General features: G+C 41.8%; 1 protein-coding gene across 1 annotated transcript; it reads right to left on the bottom strand.

Moving 5' to 3' along the window:
* Positions 1–1,196: 1,196 nt before the first annotated feature.
* Positions 1,197–21,313, bottom strand: LOC110498389 (transcription factor E2F2). The gene is made up of 6 exons (XM_036955140.1): positions 20,495–21,313; positions 7,036–7,138; positions 5,640–5,859; positions 5,025–5,301; positions 4,160–4,379; positions 1,197–3,927 (listed from the first exon to the last, which is right to left on the bottom strand). The coding sequence occupies exons 1-6, from the start codon at positions 20,759–20,761 to the stop codon at positions 3,650–3,652; spliced, it is 1,365 nt and encodes a 454-aa protein (XP_036811035.1). The 5' UTR covers positions 20,762–21,313; the 3' UTR covers positions 1,197–3,649.
* Between the last annotated feature and the right edge of the window lie 1,941 nt (positions 21,314–23,254).

The following is a 23,254-nucleotide window of genomic DNA, read 5'->3' as shown; positions in this document are numbered from 1 at the left end:
TGGTGGGATGGACTTTTGGCCTGCCTGGTGACACACCAGACAGTAAATGAGTTAATAGACCAATAAGAAAGAGAGTTCCAAACATCCCTGCCAATAACAGCTAGTTTACAGTTTTCCCCTCTCCACTCAGACCAATCCCAGACAGTCCTAGCAAATTTATTGCTTGAGAAATGTCTCTTTGCAAAGAAGCTATTTTTTGTTTCTTTTTGACCATTTGAATTGAAAACATTCACAGGTAAGGTACTTGATTGTTAAAACCAGAAATGATTTGAGATTGAGATGAAATCTGCGTTGAACCTTTAAAGCTGAACCTTTATCAATCCTCTGATGTTTTTTCATCGTCTTTGGAGAGAGAATGATAGCAGTTAGGTCTCTGCCCAACACAGAAACACAGGGATCAACACCAATCAAATACACATTTCGTTTTAGCGCTTTCTTAGCAGTAAAAGAAAGGTTACTTGGTCACCATGGGGGGGGGGGGGGGGGGGGGAATTCCATTGTGTCCAGTTCCATCGTAACCCCTGACCCCTTGACCTTAGCTTCATCTGCTATCTATTGTTTGCAGGTTTCCCCCTGGCAACTTTCAAAGTCCAAAGAATGACTGTGGTTTTTTAATGTTTTTTTTGTCCACCTGTCAGAGTAAGTTAATAGCTGTGTCAGTGTTGTTGTTACTGCTCATGTTGCCCTATTCAGTCAGCGTGTGGGAATGTCACAATTCATTGCTACCCTGAAAGTCCTCAGTCCTTGTGCCAAATTCGAACACAGAGAGATAGGCAAGTGCTTTCCAAGTAGTGGCATGTTTGCTCAAAATCAATTGGTGTCGGTGTTGTGGAGCTAAGACGCCCACACTGGAGATGCTGCTGGGTCATGGTACCACATTTCTATTCAAGTCTATGTTGATACTGACGTTTGTGTTTGAATCTGTTACCATGACATATTAACCAGAATTCTCTTCTTTGAGGAATTATTTGAAGCAAGTGTAAACAGGATTAGTTATTAGTTCATTAAGATTCTCTGATCAAACTGGTTTAAGTATTGAACTAGGCAAACAACCCTACGGAAGGGAGTTTACTGCTTTAGAAGACAGAAAAGAACAACGAGATATCTTATCATTGACCTACATGTGATGTCTGCCAAGACCACAGGCGCTGCCTGCCATAGCAAATCGATGAATGATGTCATAAGAAATGGACAGATTTGGCTTCAATACTTTATTTTATTCAAACACAGCCCGATGTTACAAAATATTAAGTGCCACGTGTCATTCAGAGACAGTCGCTCTTTAACAATGGTCAGTATTAAACTTTCCAAATTGCTTCAGGAAAAAGATTATAAATACAAAATCAATTCTGTACAGTTACAAAAAAATAATATTCAATTTAAACAAAAAAACTAAATTATTGTATTCAAATTGTCTAATAAAAAATATACACCTTTCTCACTCTTTTACACACACACACACACACACACAAAATATTCAAGTTTGTTAGGACAGGACAATTGACTTAAACCCACATTGTGGGAAGAGGCAGAAAATGCACCAAAATACAATTCACAAAAAAATAAAATAGTCCTCAAATGTGTCCAAATCCTTTAAACTCCTAGACTGGTGTTCATCAGAGCACACAATGGAACACGTTTTAAAACCCTCTGCAATGGAAAACAACAATCAGTGTTAGTTCCTCCGCGTTTCAGTACGTTTTGTTCCGTTTGGTGCCTAATGAACACAACTCAGTCTAAAGAGACCCAACTTTGACCTTGGGGTACCATTCTGGCTCTTTTCTCAGAGGTTTAAACTACCACACACGTGGGGCTAAGCCTTCATTAACTAAAGAAAACAGAGAAAATATATACCGTCCTCTTTGTTCCCTAGTGTGGGTTTGACAACACACAAACCACCATTGAATCAAAGACTTCATCTAGTTTCAGAAGAAGGGGGGGATATGACGATTGCCCTCTATTTAATCTTAATGACTGACTAAATCAAAACACACATTAAAAACCAGATGTTGTCGTATATTATTACCCTTACTGGATCATTTCCTTGGAAATATATAGTCATTCAATACTACAAAGTCTCTTAACATTTACATTAAAAAAAAACACTATCAAATGTATCTTGATAGAGAAGCTTCAGGATGTGAAACCTAGCTGCCGATTCGCAAGCAAAGCACGATACTGTAGTCAGTCACATATAGAATAGAGACATATAGATTAGGGATTGGGTAGATAATATCCTTCACTAAAAAGACCCAGGAAGCATCCCAAATAGCACGTTATTCCCTATGGGCCTCTGGTCAAAAACATTTGGGACGCGACCCCTGTGTCTTTGGCTATGGGTCCAGAACAGCTTCTAACTAACCTCTACGATGTGATGTGGACACATCCTGCCACGGGACACAGAAGATTACACTACCTGACCGTCCAGAAAGCTTAAGGCTGGAGGCAATGACCAGGTCCCCAATATAAACAAATGCCTTGGGTATACCCAACAACTACATTACCCATACTCCTACACCTTGTTGAAACACCATATTATGTTAGCACCAGAGACTCCCATGTTTGGTACCTGGGTCGTGTTCAACAGGGCACAACGTTTTGAAACGTTTTGCAACGGACAAAGAAAATCTACGTTCTTATTGGACACGTTCAGGTAGTGCCGCCCTGTTTTTACTCCGAGTTCTATACATTTTCTTCCTTATGAACATGACCCTGGTTTAGCTTCACATACAATGATTCAACCCTGTAAAGCTGGCGAGTTTAAGCTGTCAATACAATGTTGCCCCCTAGTGGCCAAAGAGTGGTACTATAAACATTTTGTCTGGAAAAGACAACATTCCTGAGAGTTATTATAACCCCCCCCCCCCTACCATAAATGCCCAAGTTGTTTTTTGCGGGGTTTTTTGCTCATCAGATATGCATACAAAATGTGTTGTGTCTATATTTTTACACAGCACACATTACAATTTAAATGTGATGGATACGAACTGTCCGCTATACAAATACACAACACAAAAACGTTGAGAGTTTTATAAACGGGACACACACAAACACACACACCAGTGTCAATCCAGGCCCTACTCTGAATTCCAAACCACAAAGGTATAAAAATATATGTACAATTGACACAAAGAGACCCATTTTTTTCTGACAAATCATTAACGTGGAATAGACATGGCTAAAGCAAAGAGTTGATGGCTTCATAGTGTAACATTTCCTCCCTACCCCATACCCCTACAGAGGACACTACTCCTTCATGAATAGGGCCTGGAGTTTTCCCTGACCACTTATATCCTATTACAACTGGGGCCTGGAGGTTTTCCTGGTCAGGTCAATTACTATTTGTATTCATTCTATTTAGTGATTCTGTTTGTATGGTCACAACTAAGCTATAACTAGATAAATAAGTTTCTCCAGGTCACGCGATGTGGGAAGAACTCCTCGCCCTATTCGTGCAGATAGTCTACCCTCTCCCATCCCTCCTCTCCTTCCCTCTCTTCCTGAATCCCAAATCAACTGCTAGACCCTAAACCATAAGCAGCCTCGACAAGGTTGCCAGTGCCACTTTACACCTATCCAACCCTCTCAGATCTACTCAAGTGATTAGAATGTAGGGCTTGATTTAGGATTCAAAGTCTCTCTACGTCTCTCAGCTTCGCAGCAGGTCTCCCAGGTCGTAGGTGTCGAAGAAGTCGGACACGCCCTCGCCGTCCTCCAGCCCCCATAGGTAGTCGTCGTGGTCGAGGGCCGGTGAGAAGCTGACGAAGGGGGCGTTGGGGTCAGGGGTAAACCCGGGTCCCGAGAGCTGGTCCTCTGTCATCTGGAGCATGCTGGGGGGAAGGCCCAGGAGACCTTCTACGTCAAGGAGGGTAGTGCTGCTGCTGGTGGAGGCGTTGGGGACCACCGGTGTTGGTCTGGAGAGTTCAGCTAGGAGAGAGAGAACGAGAGAACAAGAGAGAGAAGAGAACGAGAGAGAAAGAGAGGAGAGACAGAGAGCGAGACAGAGAGAGAGAAAAGAGAGAGAGAGGAACAGAGAGAGAGACAGAGAGAGAAAATAGAGAGGAGAGACAGAGAGAGAGACAGAGAGAGAGATTAGGTCAGTAAACCACATAATGTGGACCGTAGCTGTATCAATCACAAGTCTCCCAGTTCAGCTTACCCTCCATGGGCTCCTGCTTGACCTCCTGTTTGATGGTGGTGTACTGTGGTGGTGCCATGGCTGGAGAGGTGGTGGCAGTGTGACCCAGGGGGTGATGAGAGTACTCTTTCCTGGGGGTGGTGGTGCTCTTGACGGGGCTGGCATCCTCCAGGCCCTCCTCGGGACAGAGGTACACCTCGATGGGGCCGTTCTTACTCTTCAGGTAGATCTGTTGGGAGCCCTGAGGGTTCGGGACAACGGGAAGCTCATGTTAATACAATGTTGTTACTCATTTAATCACAGTAGGAAAGCAAAGTAATGTAATGTGTTGCCTGCAACTGCATTATATACAGTGAGGCCAATGCAACATATGTGAAAATAAATTTAGTTAAAGTCATGATAAAAACATTACACAGAGGTTAGTACATTCACAGACTGAATCCATAAATACAGCTGTAGACGTGCAACAAATAGTGCAGTAATGTAGTAACTGCAAAAAATGGGTCCTTCCTCAAGACGTGGGCCATCATGTAAGTATTTGTACGAGAGGAAACCACATGAAACGGTAAGAATGTTAGACACATCCTCCTTCACCCCAAAGCTTTGATGATATGAATCAGCTGTGTAATGTCAGGGCAAAACGCTGACCTAAACCATACGGCCTTTATTTAGACCAAGTAAATCACTGAGAACAAATGATCTTCTTACAATAACGACCTGGAACTATATATCAATCCAGTATAATGTGTCGGGAACTACGTCAGTCTGATTTGTAATACTTTACTCCTTGTCTTTTTTTTTTTTTAAACGAAAGCAGAAATAGCCTAGCCGATCCGCTCCGGTGTTAACAGCCAGCTCCGTGTATCTATGACCGTTGACCACTCACCCCTGAGGACTCTGGGACCTCCAGCTTGGTTTCTGACGGGGCCTTGACAGCGATGACCGTCTGGTCCTGCAGACGGGCTATCGACCTGATGTCCTGGTAGGTAACGTAGCCTAGCCGCTGGTTGTCTCTGTGTTCGGTCAGCTCCTTGATCTGGGCACTACTGGACGTGATCAGATCATCCAAGGCCTTCTCAGCCCTCTCCAGCTCACCCAGCTCTCGTCGCAGGGCACGTGACTTCTCCCCGCTGCTGGCCGAGCCCTCGAACACACCGCCCACCCTGGCAGGCAACGGACACATATTTTACATGATCAGTCACCTGGAGTTGCTAGATAATGTACGTGTTTGAGATGGCCTACATTGCAGTGGGATATGTTACTGATTCTGTGCTTTGCTCAAACTACTGAGTGACTCAAACACGCTGAATAGGATCTGTACGTCACAGTACAGATTATGGTCAGGTATGGTTTGAACCTTTTACCATATTGTTAACCCCCCCAAAAAAACGCCCAGGAGTAGGGGCGTGATTTTGGAATTAGACCCAGCGATGAGAAGCTACTTGTTCTAAGGATACTTTGCTAAGTGTACTTGTCCACTTCTCCTTAGTGTGCTACTCACAACCACTGGATGTTGTTCTTGGACTTCTTGCGGATCAGCTGCACGCCCTCCAGCACGTTGGTGATGTCATAGATGCGTCTCTTCTGTACCTCGAGGACCTCGGTGGCCCAGTTGAGGTCCAGCACGCCGTCAGGTGACTCGCTCAGCAGGCCAACAAACTTCTTGGTCAGCAAACCCAGCGAGGTGTCGTAGCGCGTCCGCTCACCAGGAGACTTGGGCGCTGAGGGTCATAGGTCATAGAAGTGAGACGTGTTGGAGAATGCAGGAGCAGGGCAATTATGATATGCCTATATATATTTTTTAATCTAGGTACAGTATAGGTCAAAAGTTTGGACACACCTACTCAATCAAATGTTGTTATTTATTTTTTACTATTTTCTACATCCATCCATCCATGATGGGCGGATGGATGAATGGATGGATGGGTGGATTGATGAATGGATGGGTGGATTGATTGGTGGATGGATTGATGGGCAGATGGATGGATGAGTGGATTGATGGATGGGCAGATGGATGGATTGATGGGTGGATTGATGGGCAGATGGGTGGATGGATGGATTGATGTTGTGTCGCTTTATGCAAACCATCCCTTATTTGAGAATGAAGAAACGTTAAAGTAGGAGGCAGTGCTTATGAAGAAATGTTAAAGTAGGAGGCAGTGCTTATGAAGAAACGTTAAAGTAGCAGGCAGTGCTTATGAAGAAATGTTAAAGTAGGAGAGAGTGCTTATGACGAAACATTAAAGTAGGAGGCAGTGCTTATGAAGAAACATTAAAGTAGTAGGCAGGGCTTATGAAGAAACATTAAAGTAGTAGGCAGGGCTTATGAAGAAACATTAAAGTAGGAGGCAGGGCTTATGAAGAAACATTAAAGTAGGAGGCAGTGCTTATGAAGAAACGTTAAAGTAGGAAGCAGTGCTTATGAAGAAACGTTAAAGTAGGAGGCAGTGCTTATGAAGAAACATTAAAGTAGGAGGCAGTGCTTATGAAGAAATGTTAAAGTAGGAGGCAGTGCTTATGAAGAAACATTAAAGTAGGGGGCCAGTGCTTATGAAGAAATGTTAAAGTAGGAGGCCAGTGCTTATGAAGAAACATTAAAGTAGGAGGCAGTGCTTATGAAGAAACGTTAAAGTAGGAGGCCAGTGCTTATGATGAAATGTTAAAGTAGGAGGCAGTGCTTATGAAGAAACATTAAAGTAGGAGGCCAGTGCTTATGATGAAATGTTAAAGTAGGAGGCAGTGCTTATGAAGAAACGTTAAAGTAGGAGGCAGTGCTTATGAAGAAACGTTAAAGTAGAAGGCAGTGCTTATGAAGAAACGTTAAAGTAGGAGGCAGTGCTTATGAAGAAACGTTAAAGTAGGGGCCATTGCTTTTTCTCATTGATGCAGATACTTACTTTTGGGACTTGGATGACTGGCTGCGGCTGTGCTCCCCTTCCCTTTAGGAGTCCTGAAGTCAGGGAGGTAGAGCGGGTCCTCCAGGTCCAGCTTTCGCTTGGCCTATGGGGGAGATAAAGAAGAGGGACAAAGGGGTTAAAGACAGCTTGAGACAGAGTATGTGTCCCAATAATATCTAATTTCTCCTGCAGTGTACACTCGTTCACTACTTCCCACATGTTTCAAATCCTTGTATGACGCAGGCATAGGCTAGAGAGTTTTCTTAAACCAATCATTTCCTTTCAAAGAAAAGTGAACAAGAGCAGGGACAAAGACCCTCACATTGTCAAAGACTTCCAAAAATCCTCACATTGTCAGACTTCTAAAGACCCTCACATTGTCAAAGACTTCTAAAGACCCTCACATTGTCAAAGACTTCTAAAGACCCTCACATTGTCAAAGACTTCTAAAGACCCTCACATTGTCAAAGACTTCTAAAGACCCTCACATTGTCAAAGACTTCTAAAGACCCTCACATTGTCAAAGACTTCTAAAGACCCTCACATTGTCAAAGACTTTTAAATGCCCTCACATTGTCAGACTTCTAAAGACCCTCACATTGTCAAAGACTTCTAAAGACCCTCACATTGTCAAAGACTTCTAAAGACCCTCACATTGTCAAAGACTTCTAAAGACCCTCACATTGTCAAAGACTTTTAAATGCCCTCACATTGTCAGACTTCTAAAGACCCTCACATTGTCAAAGACTTCTAAAGACCCTCACATTGTCAAAGACTTCTAAAGACCCTCACACTGTCAGACTTCTGAAGACCCTCACATTGTCAAAGACTTCTAAAGACCCTCACATTGTCAGACTTCTAAATACCCTCACATTGTCAGACTTCTAAATGCCCTCACATTGTCAGACTTCTAAATGCCCTCACATTGTCAGACTTCTAAATGCCCTCACATTGTCAGACTTCTAAATACCCTCACATTGTCAGATTTCTAAATACCCTCACATTGTCAGACTTCTAAATGCCCTCACATTGTCAGACTTCTAAATGCCCTCACATTGTCAGACTTCTAAATACCCTCACATTGTCAGACTTCTAAAAACCCTCACATTGTCAGACTTCTAAATGCCCTCACATTGTCAGACTTCTAAATGCCCTCACATTGTCAGACTTCTAAATACCCTCACATTGTCAGACTTCTAAATGCCCTCACATTGTCAGACTTCTAAATGCGTCCACATGCTTCCCATCCAAAACAGTTCGGAACAGGTTGTACATATGTTATGACAACTTTACATTTTTTGGTGGGCTGTTTGGGCAAACAAAACATTTTCTAGAGGGAAACCGAAGTCGGCAGCCGAGGTCTACGCCCCCTCGTCGGAGATTGGTCAACAGTAGGGATTTTTCAATGATGTAAATGCCTGTTGTCATTCAATGACAGACGACTAGTCCTCATGCACATTTTTTTCACTTGAGAAATACTGCACCAAACATCCTAGTCAGATGCAAAATTACCTCACTAAGATCTCCTCTGCAAAAATGTCAAAGTTAATGACAGATTTCTTGAAGTAGCTTTTTTAAGGAAGTGTGTACTGGCTCCGGCGTCTCAAAATGGACAAAAAGTACTATTGCTGCTTTCCCCCCCTCTCATTTTTCGAGCGAAGGTCTTTTAAGACAGTATGCAGCACACTTGGTCTAGGAGCCAGCAGAACTAACGCATGCTGATGCATTCAGGGAGGTAGTGTGTGTGTGTGTGTGTGTGTGGGGAGCACTGCCCGCCAAACGCCAGGAAATCCCTGGACTCACTCAACTCACTAACCACATCCCCCCACTTCCTCCTCCTTTCACCCATGACCGCATCACTCCTTCTTTAGCCCTCTTCTTTCTCCAGTAAACACACAGGCAGCCTGACCAATACACACACACACACACACACACACACACACACACACACACACAGCACACACACACACCTACTAGGAGGTCCACTGCTACCACACACATGGTTATTTTTTTATTTCACCTTTATTTAACCAGGTCGGCCAGTTGAGAACACCTTTATTTAACCAGGTCGGGCCAGTTGAGAACACCTTTATTTAACCAGGTCGGCCAGTTGAGAACAAGTTCAACGTGGCCAAGATAAAGCAAAGCAGTGCGACACAAAAAACAACAGAGTTACACATGGAATAAACAAGAGTACAGTCAGTAACACAATAGAAAAAAATGAAAGTCTATATACAGTGTGTGAAAACGGCGTGAGGAGGTAAGGCAATAAATAGGCCATAGTAGCAGAGTAATTACAATTTAGCAAATTAACACTGTTATGATAAATAGCAGATGCAAATAGCTGTTATGCAAAAGAGCAGAAAAGTAAATAAAAACAATATGGGGATGAGGTAGGTAGATTGGATGGGATATTTACGGATGGACTATGTACAGCAGCAGCGATCGGTAAGCTGCTCAGATAGCTGATGTTTAAAGTTAGTGAGGTAAATATAAGTCTCCAACTTCAGTGATTTTTGCAATTCGTTCCAGTCATGGGTATGGACACACACACACTGCTATGGACACACACTCGGGTATGGACACACACACACACTGCTATGGACACACATACACACTGCTATGGACACACACACACACACTGCTATGGACACACACACACCCGGTTATGGACACACATACACACTCGGTTATGGACACACACACAGACTCAGCTATGGACACACACTCGGTTATGGACACAAACACACACTCAGTTATGGACACACACACACACACATTTGGTTATGGACACACACTCGGTTATTGACAGACACACACTCAGTTATGGACACACACACACACACATTTGGTTATGGACACACAAACGCACACTTGGTTATGGACACACACTCGGTTATGGACACACACTCGGTTATGGACACACACTCGGTTATGGACACACACTTGGTTATGGACACACACTTGGTTATGGACACACACTCGGTTATTGACAGACACACACTCAGTTATGGACACACACACACACACATTTGGTTATGGACACACAAACGCACACTTGGTTATGGACACACACTTGGTTATGGACACACACTCGGTTATGGACACACACTCGGTTATGGACACACACTCGGTTATGGACACACACTCGGTTATGGACACACACTTGGTTATGGACACACACTTGGTTATGGACACACACTCGGTTATTGACAGACACACACTCAGTTATGGACACACACACACACACATTTGGTTATGGACACACAAACGCACACTTGGTTATGGACGCACACTCGGTTATGGACACACACTTGGTTATGGACACACACTCGGTTATGGACACACACTCGGTTATGGACACACACTTGGTTATGGACACACACATATCCAATTTGACAACACATTTATTAATCACAACCAGACCTGTGCATTGTCCCCAAACTGCATGAAGCCCCTCGACCAACACACACCACCTCTTTAAAAAAAAGAAAATAATACTCTACACACTCCTGACTAAACTAGCTAACGAGGCATAGGATTTCATCCAGATGGTCATGCTGTATGTAATTAGTAACTGCTGCTTTGAGGCACATACACACCTCCCCCAAACCCTCTTTATCCCTCTCCCATTTTCTCAATCTCTCCCCACTTCGTCTTCTACCCCTCTCACAGATAGGGCCGGCAGGGTAGCCTAATGGTTAGAGCGTTGGACTAGTAACCGGAAGGTTGCAAGTTCAAACCCCCGAGCTGTTCTTGTCGTTCTGCCCCTGAACAGGCAGTTAACCCACTAGGCCGTCATTGAAAATAAGAATTTATTCTTAACTGACTTGCCTGGTTAAACACAACACCATATTACATCAATGATGTGCTCCATCACCCCCAACACCCCCATATTGCATCAATGATGTGCTCCAACACCCCCATATTGCATCAATGATGTGCTCCAACACCCCCATATTGTGCTCCATCACCCCCAACACACAACACCACAACCCCATAATGCAGCAATGGTTTGCTCCAACCTCCCCAACACACACTAAAATGAGTTCAGTGGCAGTGGGGGACGCCTGCCCTGGGAGCACCACAGGTACTGGAGGGAGACAGAAAGAGACACACATGTCTTCAAGCCACAAATCACTATATGTGATGAGGACAATGACACGTGTCATGACCTGGCGCTGCAATAAAGCCTGTGTACGACTGACTACCCAGTGACGTCATTACAGTTCAACTAGATACACAGAGGTGTATCTAGTTCTACTCATCATTTACTTGAGGTCTCATTTGTAGTTTTCTTAACTATTCATTTGTAGTTTTTTTAAGTACTCATTTGTAGTTTTAACTTTCAACTATGGTCTTTGTTGCACTGGTTCTCTTTTCTCACCATGTTGTAACCATGGCTACAAACTGACAAGGGAGATTCTTGAAAAGCAGCTACGGTGTTCCCATACTGCAGGCCATACATAGGAGGCTGTAGGTCCAGAGGTTTCCTGTCATTACACAGGGTCGGGAAAAACTCCTGGCCCTAAGTAAACCATACTGTACTGATCCTAGATCAGCACTCCTACTTCGAGATGCTTTGTGAATTTGGACAGAAACATGGCGCGGGGGAAGAAAGGTGTCATTGTCGCTCTGTCCTCCACCACATGTCCCATCCGTCTGTTAGTGACATCTGTGGCAGCCGCACACAGCAGGCGGCAGGGAGGCCACAAGAGAACCTGCCTAATCCTTATAGCACAAGTGCACACACACACACAAGTTCACGTTGGGAGCACTGACTCCGACCTACTACATAGTCTATTTACTGTCCTTGTCACCTTCACCATGACAACCAATAACTGTGTTTTAGTTACAGCAACTTGGTAGTGAAGCAAACATTTGTAGTCTACCAGTGCTACTTATGCTAACAATACATTTGTAGTCTACCAGTGCTACTTATGCTAACAATACATTTGTAGTCTACCAGTGCTACTTATGCTAACAATACATTTGTAGTCTACCAGTGCTACTTATGCTAACAATACATTTGTAATTATATAGGCTAATTGTCTGTTTTGTGGACTGGTTTGTTCCCTTCCAAATTGTTCAACCTGCATTAAGGTATGACTTCTCATTTTGACCGATCTAGAGGAAGGAAATGGATAAAGAGGCCCTGCCCAGAGGGGGAATTGAGGAAAGATGGCAACTATCACGCTGTTAAAGGCCCAGTGCAGTCAAAAACTAGATTTTCCTGTGTTTTATACATATTTTCACACTATGATGTTGGAATAATACTGTTAAATTGTGAAAATTGTGATAATGCCCTTTTAGTGTAAGTTGGGAAAAAAACACCTACAATTTCAGCCTGTTTTGTTGGGATGGAGTTTTGGCCTGCAAAACAATGACAGTAAGGTACTTAATATTCATATGAAGATAATAATGGCTGCATTGGACCTCACGGATTAAAATGTGATAACTTTCACATCTAGTCTAAATGTAGTTGTCAAATACAGAAACTACAAACGTGATTACATGACGTGTGGTGGTTAAAATGGCCGCCGTGTGTTGTTGACGGCTCTGTGGCCCTCCTCCTTTAACATTTTACCTCAGTTTTGCCCAGCAACTTTGCGAAGTCACAGCTGAGGCCTGTGAGTTTGTGTTTGTAGTGAGGTTTTGGATGGAGAGTCAGTGCTTTGCAAACAGTTTGACGAGTGAAAATACAAGGCCTATGTGTCAGCTAACATACCACAGGGGGAAGAAAATAAATAAATAAAAATCACTCAACCACCAAATACTAACAACACACAGTCAAGTACAGAGAGCTACAGAACAGAATGAGACACACACACTAACAGTAGCTAAAAGAATGTTGAGCTCAAACACAGTGAGTTAACAGCAAACTACGCAATTGTCAACACATTAGCAAGCCATTGCCGGGGAATTTAAATACACAGAGTCCCTCCTTCACAATCCCTTCTTTATCTACATGACACAGTAAGTTATAGTGTTTCAACCCACATACAGCGACTAGGCTACACCCTAAATATGCACAAGTTCAGCTCTCCTTCCACCCACCCATGACCCAACCCTCCCCTTCAATTCCCCCATTTTACCAGATATGACTGGAAGTTTTTCAGAGACATTTCACAAAATATGGGTCACATGAAGCAAAGGCTTTCAACAGTCTTGCTAGCTAGGCTAGCTACAGTCGCTCTCTTCAAACACCAGGGTTGTATTCATTAGTCAACAAACAGAAGGAAACTGACTACTATCACTACTACTACTACTACTACTACTACTACTACTACTACTACTACTATCACCATCACTACTACTACTACTACTACCATCACTACTACTACTATCACCATCACCACAACTACTACTACTACCATCACTACTACTATCACCATCACTACTACTACTATCACCATCACTACTACTACTACTATCACCATCACTACTACTACTACTACTACTACCATCACTACTACTACTATCACCATCACCACAACTACTACTACTACCATCACTACTACTATCACCATCATTACTACTACTATCACCATCACTACTACTACCACCATCACTACTACTACTATCACCATCACTACTACTACAACTATCACCATCACTACTACTACTATCACCATCACTACAACTACTCCTACTACCACCATCACTACTACTACTATCACCATCACTACTACTACTACTACTATCACCATCACTACTACTATCACCATCACTAATACTACTACTACCATCACTACTACTACTACTACTACTACTACTACTATCATCATCACTACTACTACTACAACTATCTACTACTATCCTCATCACTGCTACTACTACTATCACCATTAGTACTATCTACTACTATCACCATCACTACTACTACCACCATCACTACAACTACTACTACTATCACCATCACTACTACTACTATCACCATCACTACTACTACTACTATCACCATCACTACTACTACTATCACCATCACTACTACTACTATCACCATCACTACAACTACTGCTACTACCACCATCACTACTACTACTACTACTACTATCACCATCACTACTACTACTACTACTACTACTACTATCACCATCACTAATACTACTACTACCATCACTACTACTACTACTACTACTACTACTACTATCATCATCACTACTACTACTACAACTATCTACTACTATCCTCATCACCGCTACTACTACTATCACCGTTAGTACTATCTACTACTATCACCATCACTACTACTACTACTACCACCATCACTACTACTACTACTACTGCTACTATCACCATTAGTACTATCTACTACTACCACCATCACTACTACTACTACTACCACCATCACTACTACTACTAATACCACCATCACTACTACAACTACTACTATCTACTACTACTACCACCATCACTACTACTACTACTACTACCACCATCACTACTACAACTACTACTATCTACTACTACTATCACCATCACTACTTCTACTACAACCATCACTACTACTATCACCATCACTGCTGCTACTACTACTACCACCATCACTACTACTACTACTACTATCACCATCATGACTACTACTACTACTACTATCACCACTACTACTACAACTACTATCACCATCACTACCACTACTACTATCACCATCACTACTACTACTATCACCATCACTACTACTACTACTACTACTAATACTACTACCACCATCACTACTACTACTACTACTACTACAACTATCTACTACTATCACCATCACTACTACTACTACTATCACCATTAGTACTACTACTACTGACACCATCACTACTACTACTACTATCACTACTACTACTACTATCACCATTAGTACTACTACTACTGACACCATCACTACTACTACTACTATCACCATCACTACTACTAATATCACCATTTCTACTACTACTATCACCATCACTACTACCACCATCACTACTACTACTACTACTACCACCATCACTACTACTACTACTACTATCACCATTAGTACTACTACTACTGACACCATCACTACTACTACTACTGACACCATCACTACTACTACTACTATCACCATCACTACTACTACTACTATCACCATTAGTACTACTACTACTGACACCATCACTACTACTACTACTACTACTATCACCATCACTACTACTACTATCACCATTTCTACTACTACTATCACCATCACTACTACCACCATCACTACTACTACTACTACCACCATCACTACTACTACTACTACTATCACCATCACTACTACTACTACTACTGTCAACATCACCACTACTGCAAAACAATATTTTTGGTACGCGTTTCCCTAATGAATATGACGCAGTTCAATTACGTAGAACCAGTCTTCCCAAGTAGGGACAAGTCTCAATATGTCTAACAAAAAAATAACAAAAGATCCATTCAAAACCTAGCATATTCCCATCTACACAACACTACAGCTATGGGACTGGGAGTCGGAGGCACAACAACAATGAACAGGTTGAAATGCATTGCTGATGACATGTCAAGGTGCTGATGGGTAAAGGGAGATGAGGAGGGACAGGGGGGTACAGTCGGGGTGGACTTTGAAATGCTAAACAAACCCTATTGAGGGTGAGCATGCGAGCTCGTGGATTCGGGGTGGGGCCTAGGGAAGGCCGAAAAGAGAAAGGGGGGAAGAGAGAGCCTTTGGCTGGAGTGTAAACAAGGTACAAATTGCGCAATCTCACACCCCCGGGACACCCTGAGCCCTAGTCGGAATAGGGGCTCACCATGGCGGGGTCCCAGAGATGGTGAGGGCGTAGGCAATGATGACATGAGGTAGTGACGTGTGTGTGTGGGGGGGGGGGGGGTCAGGGGGTAGCTAGCATGTCACGGAAACCTACGTACCTAGGCCTGCATTGTGAGAACACCATCATACATTACATATAACACACAGTTTAATTAATTATCATAATAACACATTTCAGAGACATAAGGGGTGAAAATATTATATTTTAGAACCCCTAAAGGGGGTACAATGACTAGCCTAAGCCTCAATCCATCTCACATGGTTACTTACTCAATGTGTATATAAACGCATATGTCTACTCAAACCTCCATCATGATGTGTTACATCCCCACCTATTGTGAATTTCAATCTGTGTCAAACTGTAACCCTTGACCTTTCTGTCCTGTTTTTATTTTTTCAACTGAGGAGTAAAACTTCTGTCAAACATTTCCAAGTTAGTAGTAGTATCTCCTTCACAGGAAACGCAGTGACAACGCCGCAGCTCGCTCCTCACAAATCACTCAAACATCATAGCAACCACCATAAATATTACACATCGGGGACATATCGTCTCAGGTTATCTATAATAGTACGCCACGTGACCACACCTGCGTCCCAAAAGTAGTGCACTTCAAACTTGGCAGATGCAAGTGCAAATGGGTTGCGTCCCAAATGGCACCCTATACCATGTCCCTCTATAACCCCTGTCCTTCTATAACACATCCTCCTGCCCTGCTACTCGTAAACACTGTGAACGAGACATTTCCTTCTCCCTGTCCTCTCAACAATATGCCAAATATATTCTCCTTGGCTGGGAGTAGGAGTAGAATTAAACCTCAAATATGGGTCACACACAGACACGTCACACATAGTCATGATGCATACTTCAACCTTGGCAGAGGCAAGTGCAAATGGTTTGTATCCCAAATGGCACTCTATATACCATGTAATCCTACTCCCAGCCAAGGAGAATATATTTGGCGTGTTGTTGAGAGGACAGGGAGAAGGAAATGACTCGTTCACAGCAGCGCTGCCCAAAGTGTTTACGAGTAGCAGGGCAGGAGGATGTTCTGCTCCGACACTTCATCTGACACTCAGTGAGCACCAGACATTGAAAATACGTATTTTCAACCAAAAATATATATTTTCAAAGGTTTTAGCTCATAGGCCTATGACTCTGCAGTTTCCAGGGCAAATATAACCTCTCTGAACACTGTGCTTTCCAGACAATATAAGGAACTTATTTGCCTGCCAAAGGCCTATTTGCCTGGACACATACACACCCTGAATGCTGTGTGTGTTAATCAGCAACATGTCATTATCTCTCAAGACTACTACTACTACTGCTACTACCCATTACTACTACTACTACTACTACTACCATCACCATTACTACTACTACTACTATCACCATTACTACTACTACTACTACCATTACTACTACTACCCATTACTACTACTACTACTCCTACCACCATTACTACTACTACTACCATCACCATTACTACTACCACCATTACTACTACTACTACTACTACCATTACTACTACTACTACTACCATCACCATTACTACTACTACTACCACCATTACTACTACTACCACCATTACTACTACTACCATCACCATTACTACTACTACTATCACCATTACTACTACTACTGCTACTACCCATTACTACTACTACTGCTACTACCCATTACTACTACTACTATCACCATTACTACTACCACCATTACTACTACTACTATGACTATTACTACAACTACTATGACTATTATTACTACTACTATCACCATTACTACTACCACCACCATCACTACTACTATCACCATTACTACCACCACTACTACAATCACCATTACTACTACCACCATCACTACTACTACTACTACTATCACCATTACTACTACTACTACTATCACCATCACTACTACTACTACTATTATCACCATTACTACTACCACTACTACAATCACCATTACTACTACTACTATCACCATTACTACTACCACCACCATCACTACTACCACTACTACTATCACCATTACTACCACCACTACTACAATCACCATTACTACTACCACCATCACTACTACTACTACTACTATCACCATTACTACTACTACTACTATCACCATCACTACTACTACTACTATTATCACCATTACTACTACCACTACTACAATCACCATTACTACTACTACCACCACCATCACTACTAAAACTACTATCACCATCACTACTACTACCATTACTACTACTACTACTACCACCATCACTACTGCTACTACTATCACCATCACTACTACTACCATTACTACTACTACTACCACCATTACTACTACTACTATCACCATCACTACTACTACCATTACTACTACTCCTACTATCACCATCACTACTATTACTATCACCATTACTACTACTACCACCATTACTACTACTACCACCACCACCATTACTACTACTACTATCACCATCACTACTACTACTACTACTATCACCATTACTACTACTACTATCACCATTACTAATACTACTACTACTACTACTATCACCATTACTACTACTACTACCACCATTACTACTACTACTACCACCATTAGTACTACTACTATCACCATTACTACTACTACTATCACCATTACTACTACTACTATCACCATTACTACTACTACTACTCCTACTATCACCATTACTACTACTACTACTATCACCATTACTACTACTACTACTATCACCATCACTACTACTACAATCACCATTACTACTACCACCATCACTACTACTACTACTACTACTACTATCACCATTACTACTACTACTATCACCATAACTACTACTACTATTACCATTACTACTACCACTACTACAATCACCATTACTACTATCACCATTACTACTACTACTACAATCACCATTATTACTACCACCACCATCACTACTACTACTACCACCATCACTACTACTACTACTATCACCATCACTACTACTACCATTACTACCACTACTACTATCACCATCACTACTACTACTACCACCATCACTACTACTACCACCATTACTACTACTACTATCACCATCACTACTACTACTACTACCATTACTACTACTACTACTACTATCACCATTACTACTACTATCACCATCACTACTACTACTACCACCACCATTACTACTACTACTATCACCATCACTACTACTACTATCACCATTACTACTGCTACTACTACCACCATTACTACTACTATCACCATCACTACTACTACTATCACCATTACTACTACTACTACTACTACTAATACTCATACTATAACCATTTCTACTACTACTACTACTATCACCATTACTACTACTACTACCACCATTACTACTACTATCACCATCACTACTACTATCACCATTACTACTACTACTATCACTACTACCACTACTACTACTACCACCATTACTACTACTACCACCATTACTACAACTACTACTATCACCATTACTACTACTACTACTACTACAATCACCATTACTACTACTAGAATCACCATTACTACTAATTACTATTACCATTACTACTACGTGTGTGTGCGTGTGGAAGTGTTTCAGAAGTCCCAGAAGTCCCCACAAGAATAGTAAACAAACAAAAATTTGACAAAATGGGGACATTTTGTTGTTCCCCACAAGGTCAAATGCTATTTCTAGGTTTGGGTTAGGAACTAGGGTTAGGTTTTTGTGTTAAGGTCAGGGTTAGGGTAAGAGTACGGGTTTGGTTTAGGGGTTAGGGAAAATAGGATTTTGAATGGGACTGAATTGTGTGTCCCAGCAAGGTTAGCTGTACAATACTGTGTGAGTGTGTGTGTGACTTCAGGGCTTCCTCTCTTGAACATAAAAAATGATGTCAACTCCCAAGAAAAGTAAATGGTTGTCCAGCTGTGAGGTAAGGTAGGCAGGAACAATTCAGACAAGGTGACGTTATGGTTTGGTTAGTCAAGGTGAGGTTATGGCTTGGTTAGTGACAGCTGGGGGCTATGGCTAAACAAGGTGTTAAACTAGATAGCATTTTGGGCAAATTACTGGTATTGCTTGGCTGGGCATTAGTAAATATGTTCCCCGTCCAGGTGGAGCATTTTCTAAATTTATTTAACAATAAATTGACATTTAGAATGAGACATCTCCCTCTCCAAATAGGGGTGAAATTAGCAACAGGCATTGTTGAATTCAGTGATACCCTCAGCCCTGGCAAACCCCCCCACTGATGCCCCCGCCCCAAACACTCTCAACACCCCCCCATCCCTCTGTGTTTTTAATACAGCTGGGCTGCGGGAGAAATGTCACCGACTCCAGCTCGTTTCTCAAACTGGGGAAAAAAATGACAACTCCTTTCAATGACACGAAGTGCACACTGCTTCGGTGACGTTGTCTGATCCTTGTCCAAAACGTTTTAAATGGCAAGCACTGCACAACTCCTATAAATATATGCATGCACAACTCCTATAAATATATGCATGCACAACTCCTATAAATATATGCATGCACAACTCCTATAAATATATGCATGCCATTGGAACTTGGAAATATTTTGCCCATATAATATGACACATTGTTAGTAACGTTAATTATCAAGTGGATGGCGAACTGTTATGTCGATTGGTGGTAGTTGCATCATCCTTTGTTTATGAAGTCTTACCGGGAGACGGCCGGAGGATGATCTGATGGGTTTAGCTTCGGGTCCATGGGGGGTAGCATACAGGCAGTTCGCCCTTTGTTCGGCCGCTGTCGTGTTGCATATTTGGGTAAAGTATCCAGCCGGTACCGAGTTCATCGGTGGACTGGGTAACCCGGTGCTGAAGAACTCGGTCTTCACTCCGGACAAAACTTTATTCTGCGAACACGACAGTCCCCCTATAGCACCTCGACTAGACGCAGGAGAAACGCCTTTGGGCATCCGCATCATTTTAGTAAATAAAAAAATAACGACTGTTTAAAATAAATATGTTTAGCAAACAAAGCACGACGATTCCAGTAATCTGTATTCAGGACAGTGAATGAGAGGAGTTGAGGTCTTTCCGATACGAACTGGAAACGTTATTTCTCAATTTGTAGCTAGCTTGATAAAAGTCCCAAAAAGTTCATAAAAAGGTTATTTACTTAATAATGTTCAAAATTCACAAGTGAAATATGCACCAGAGGTATCCTTTGCTTGAATATTTTCAATGAAACGAATATTGTATCTTTGCAACCGATATTATCCTTTGTCCAGTAGAGGAAACGTAAACTTTGCCTAATTATTTTGATAGTAAATAAATAAACAAGTAGTCCCGATATTTGCAAGTATAGTATGAGCAAACTTTTATGTTTACGTCTTGAGATGCTGATTCATCCAGAAAATACAAAGTTTAGAAGGATTCTTCAGATTTTCAGGAGGGGAGATATTGCTACTATCGGGTTCACTGTCCAGCTAAAAAGCTTAATTTTATATAAAAGGGACTTGGAGCTCGAAAGAACTGCTTTTTTAGCGCCAAATTACGTCCCGCGAAATTTGGATCTCCCGCGGTTAGAGCTCGTCTTTGATTGGTCCAGAGCACATTGCGATTGTTACATTCCGTATATATTATGTACATCTAGCATAAAACAGTTGGCGCGGGGCGTGCCCAGCCTTAAAGGAACAGCGTGTCCCTTTGTGGTAATTTTGAAGGCAAAGTTACCAATTTCGAAACTTAAATTTGAATAATAACATGTTTTGATTGACCTGCACAATCTTACAAATATGACACAAATGCCCCTGTACATTTCACATGAAGTCCTATTGGTAGGCTGGTTCTAGATCTGGTGGTGCTGTTTTACCAACTCCTGTATCTATTGTCATGACAACAGCAATAGTATATACAGCACTAGGATTAGGTCCGGTGCCTTCCATCTACTGTACAGTCAATATGGCCTCAATAAAACAATACAGTGAGCAAAATGAGCCCTGAGCTCTGGCCTTGGAGATGTGGTGATGTGTATGTTTAGCTTATTACGTATACATTCGTCTTAGGTCTCTCTTTATGTAGAGTTGTGTTGTCTCTCTTGTCGTGATGTGTCTTTTGTCCTATATTTGTATTTCATTTATTTCTAATCCCAGGCCCCCATACCCGAAGGAGGCCATTTTTCCTTTTGGTAGGCCGTCATTGTAAATAAGAATTAGTTCTTTTAACTGACTTGCCTAGTTAAATAAAGGTTAAAAAATAAACATTCAGCTTGCTGCAGTTGGCAGACACCCTGCAGTGGCTTTCCCATGCATGTGGCGAGACTAGAAGCCATAGGCTATATGATCAACTGGAGCAGAACCACCATTATTCAAGATAACAAGACAAAAACAACACTTGTCCTTTTCCTACCAGCCACCGACTGCTGATAACATCTTTATTGAGGAAAAATGTACTTTACTACGACTATGATGCTGTTGTCTCATCTAGCTGTCTTACTGTAATATGAATACACTAACTGTAAGTCGTTCTGGATAAGAGTGTCTGCTAAATGACTATAATATAATGTAAATGTAACAATTATATTATACACATCTGTAGGTCTTGGTGTATGTGTTGTATTGAAATGTTACCCAGGGAGAGATGTTTTGGTGTGTGTGTGTGTGTGTGTGTGTGTGTGTGTGTGATTTAGTCAGCAAACATGGTTGTTTGCTCAGTGAAGGTCTGTTTTAATCTGTTTCTGTGGTTGCACCTATTTGCTTTTGCCCTATCACGCTTGCTAGATTGAATCCCAGATCTGACAAGGTAAAAATCTGTCGTTCTGCTCCTGAACAAGGCAGTTAACCCACAGTATGTTTATCTCATTCTCTAGCAGTATGTACGTCTGACAACACTCATATGTAGAGAGACTGGAGGTCTTGAAGTTATAGAAATCTATGGCATTTATTGACATATCATGCAAATATCCCCATATTGTGGCAAGATGAGGCATTTTATCTACACAGCAATAGCTCAAAGCCCTGCAACAATAAAGAGTGATAGTATTTACAGAACTGTGTGTCTTACGCAAATTCAACAACTGTCCTTGTAAACAAACAGGAATAAACAAGAGTAAGATATGAGAGATTCATAGATTTTCATAGAGTCCAGGACATTTTTTCTAAGATGGTATAAACTATACATAATGCATGTATTTGTTCCCTGGGAGATTTGTATTTCGTAAGACACATTTGTAACCCTTTAAACTTTGTTTAGTTGTTTAGTTTTGGTTGCTGCTTAGTTTGTGACACATTTGTTACCTGTTAACATACATGTGTTACCTGTTAACATACATGTGTTACCTGTTAACATACATGTGTTACCTGTTAACATACATGTGTTACCTGTTAACATACATGTGTTACCTGTTAACATACATGTGTTACCTGTTAACATACACGTGTTACCTGTTAACATACACGTGTTACCTGTTAACATAC

Source organism: Oncorhynchus mykiss, chromosome 19 (assembly GCF_013265735.2).
Source record: "Oncorhynchus mykiss isolate Arlee chromosome 19, USDA_OmykA_1.1, whole genome shotgun sequence".
NCBI lineage: Eukaryota > Metazoa > Chordata > Actinopteri > Salmoniformes > Salmonidae > Oncorhynchus > Oncorhynchus mykiss.
Note: the sequence above shows the minus strand (reverse complement) of the source record. Positions and strands in the feature narration are given on the sequence as shown.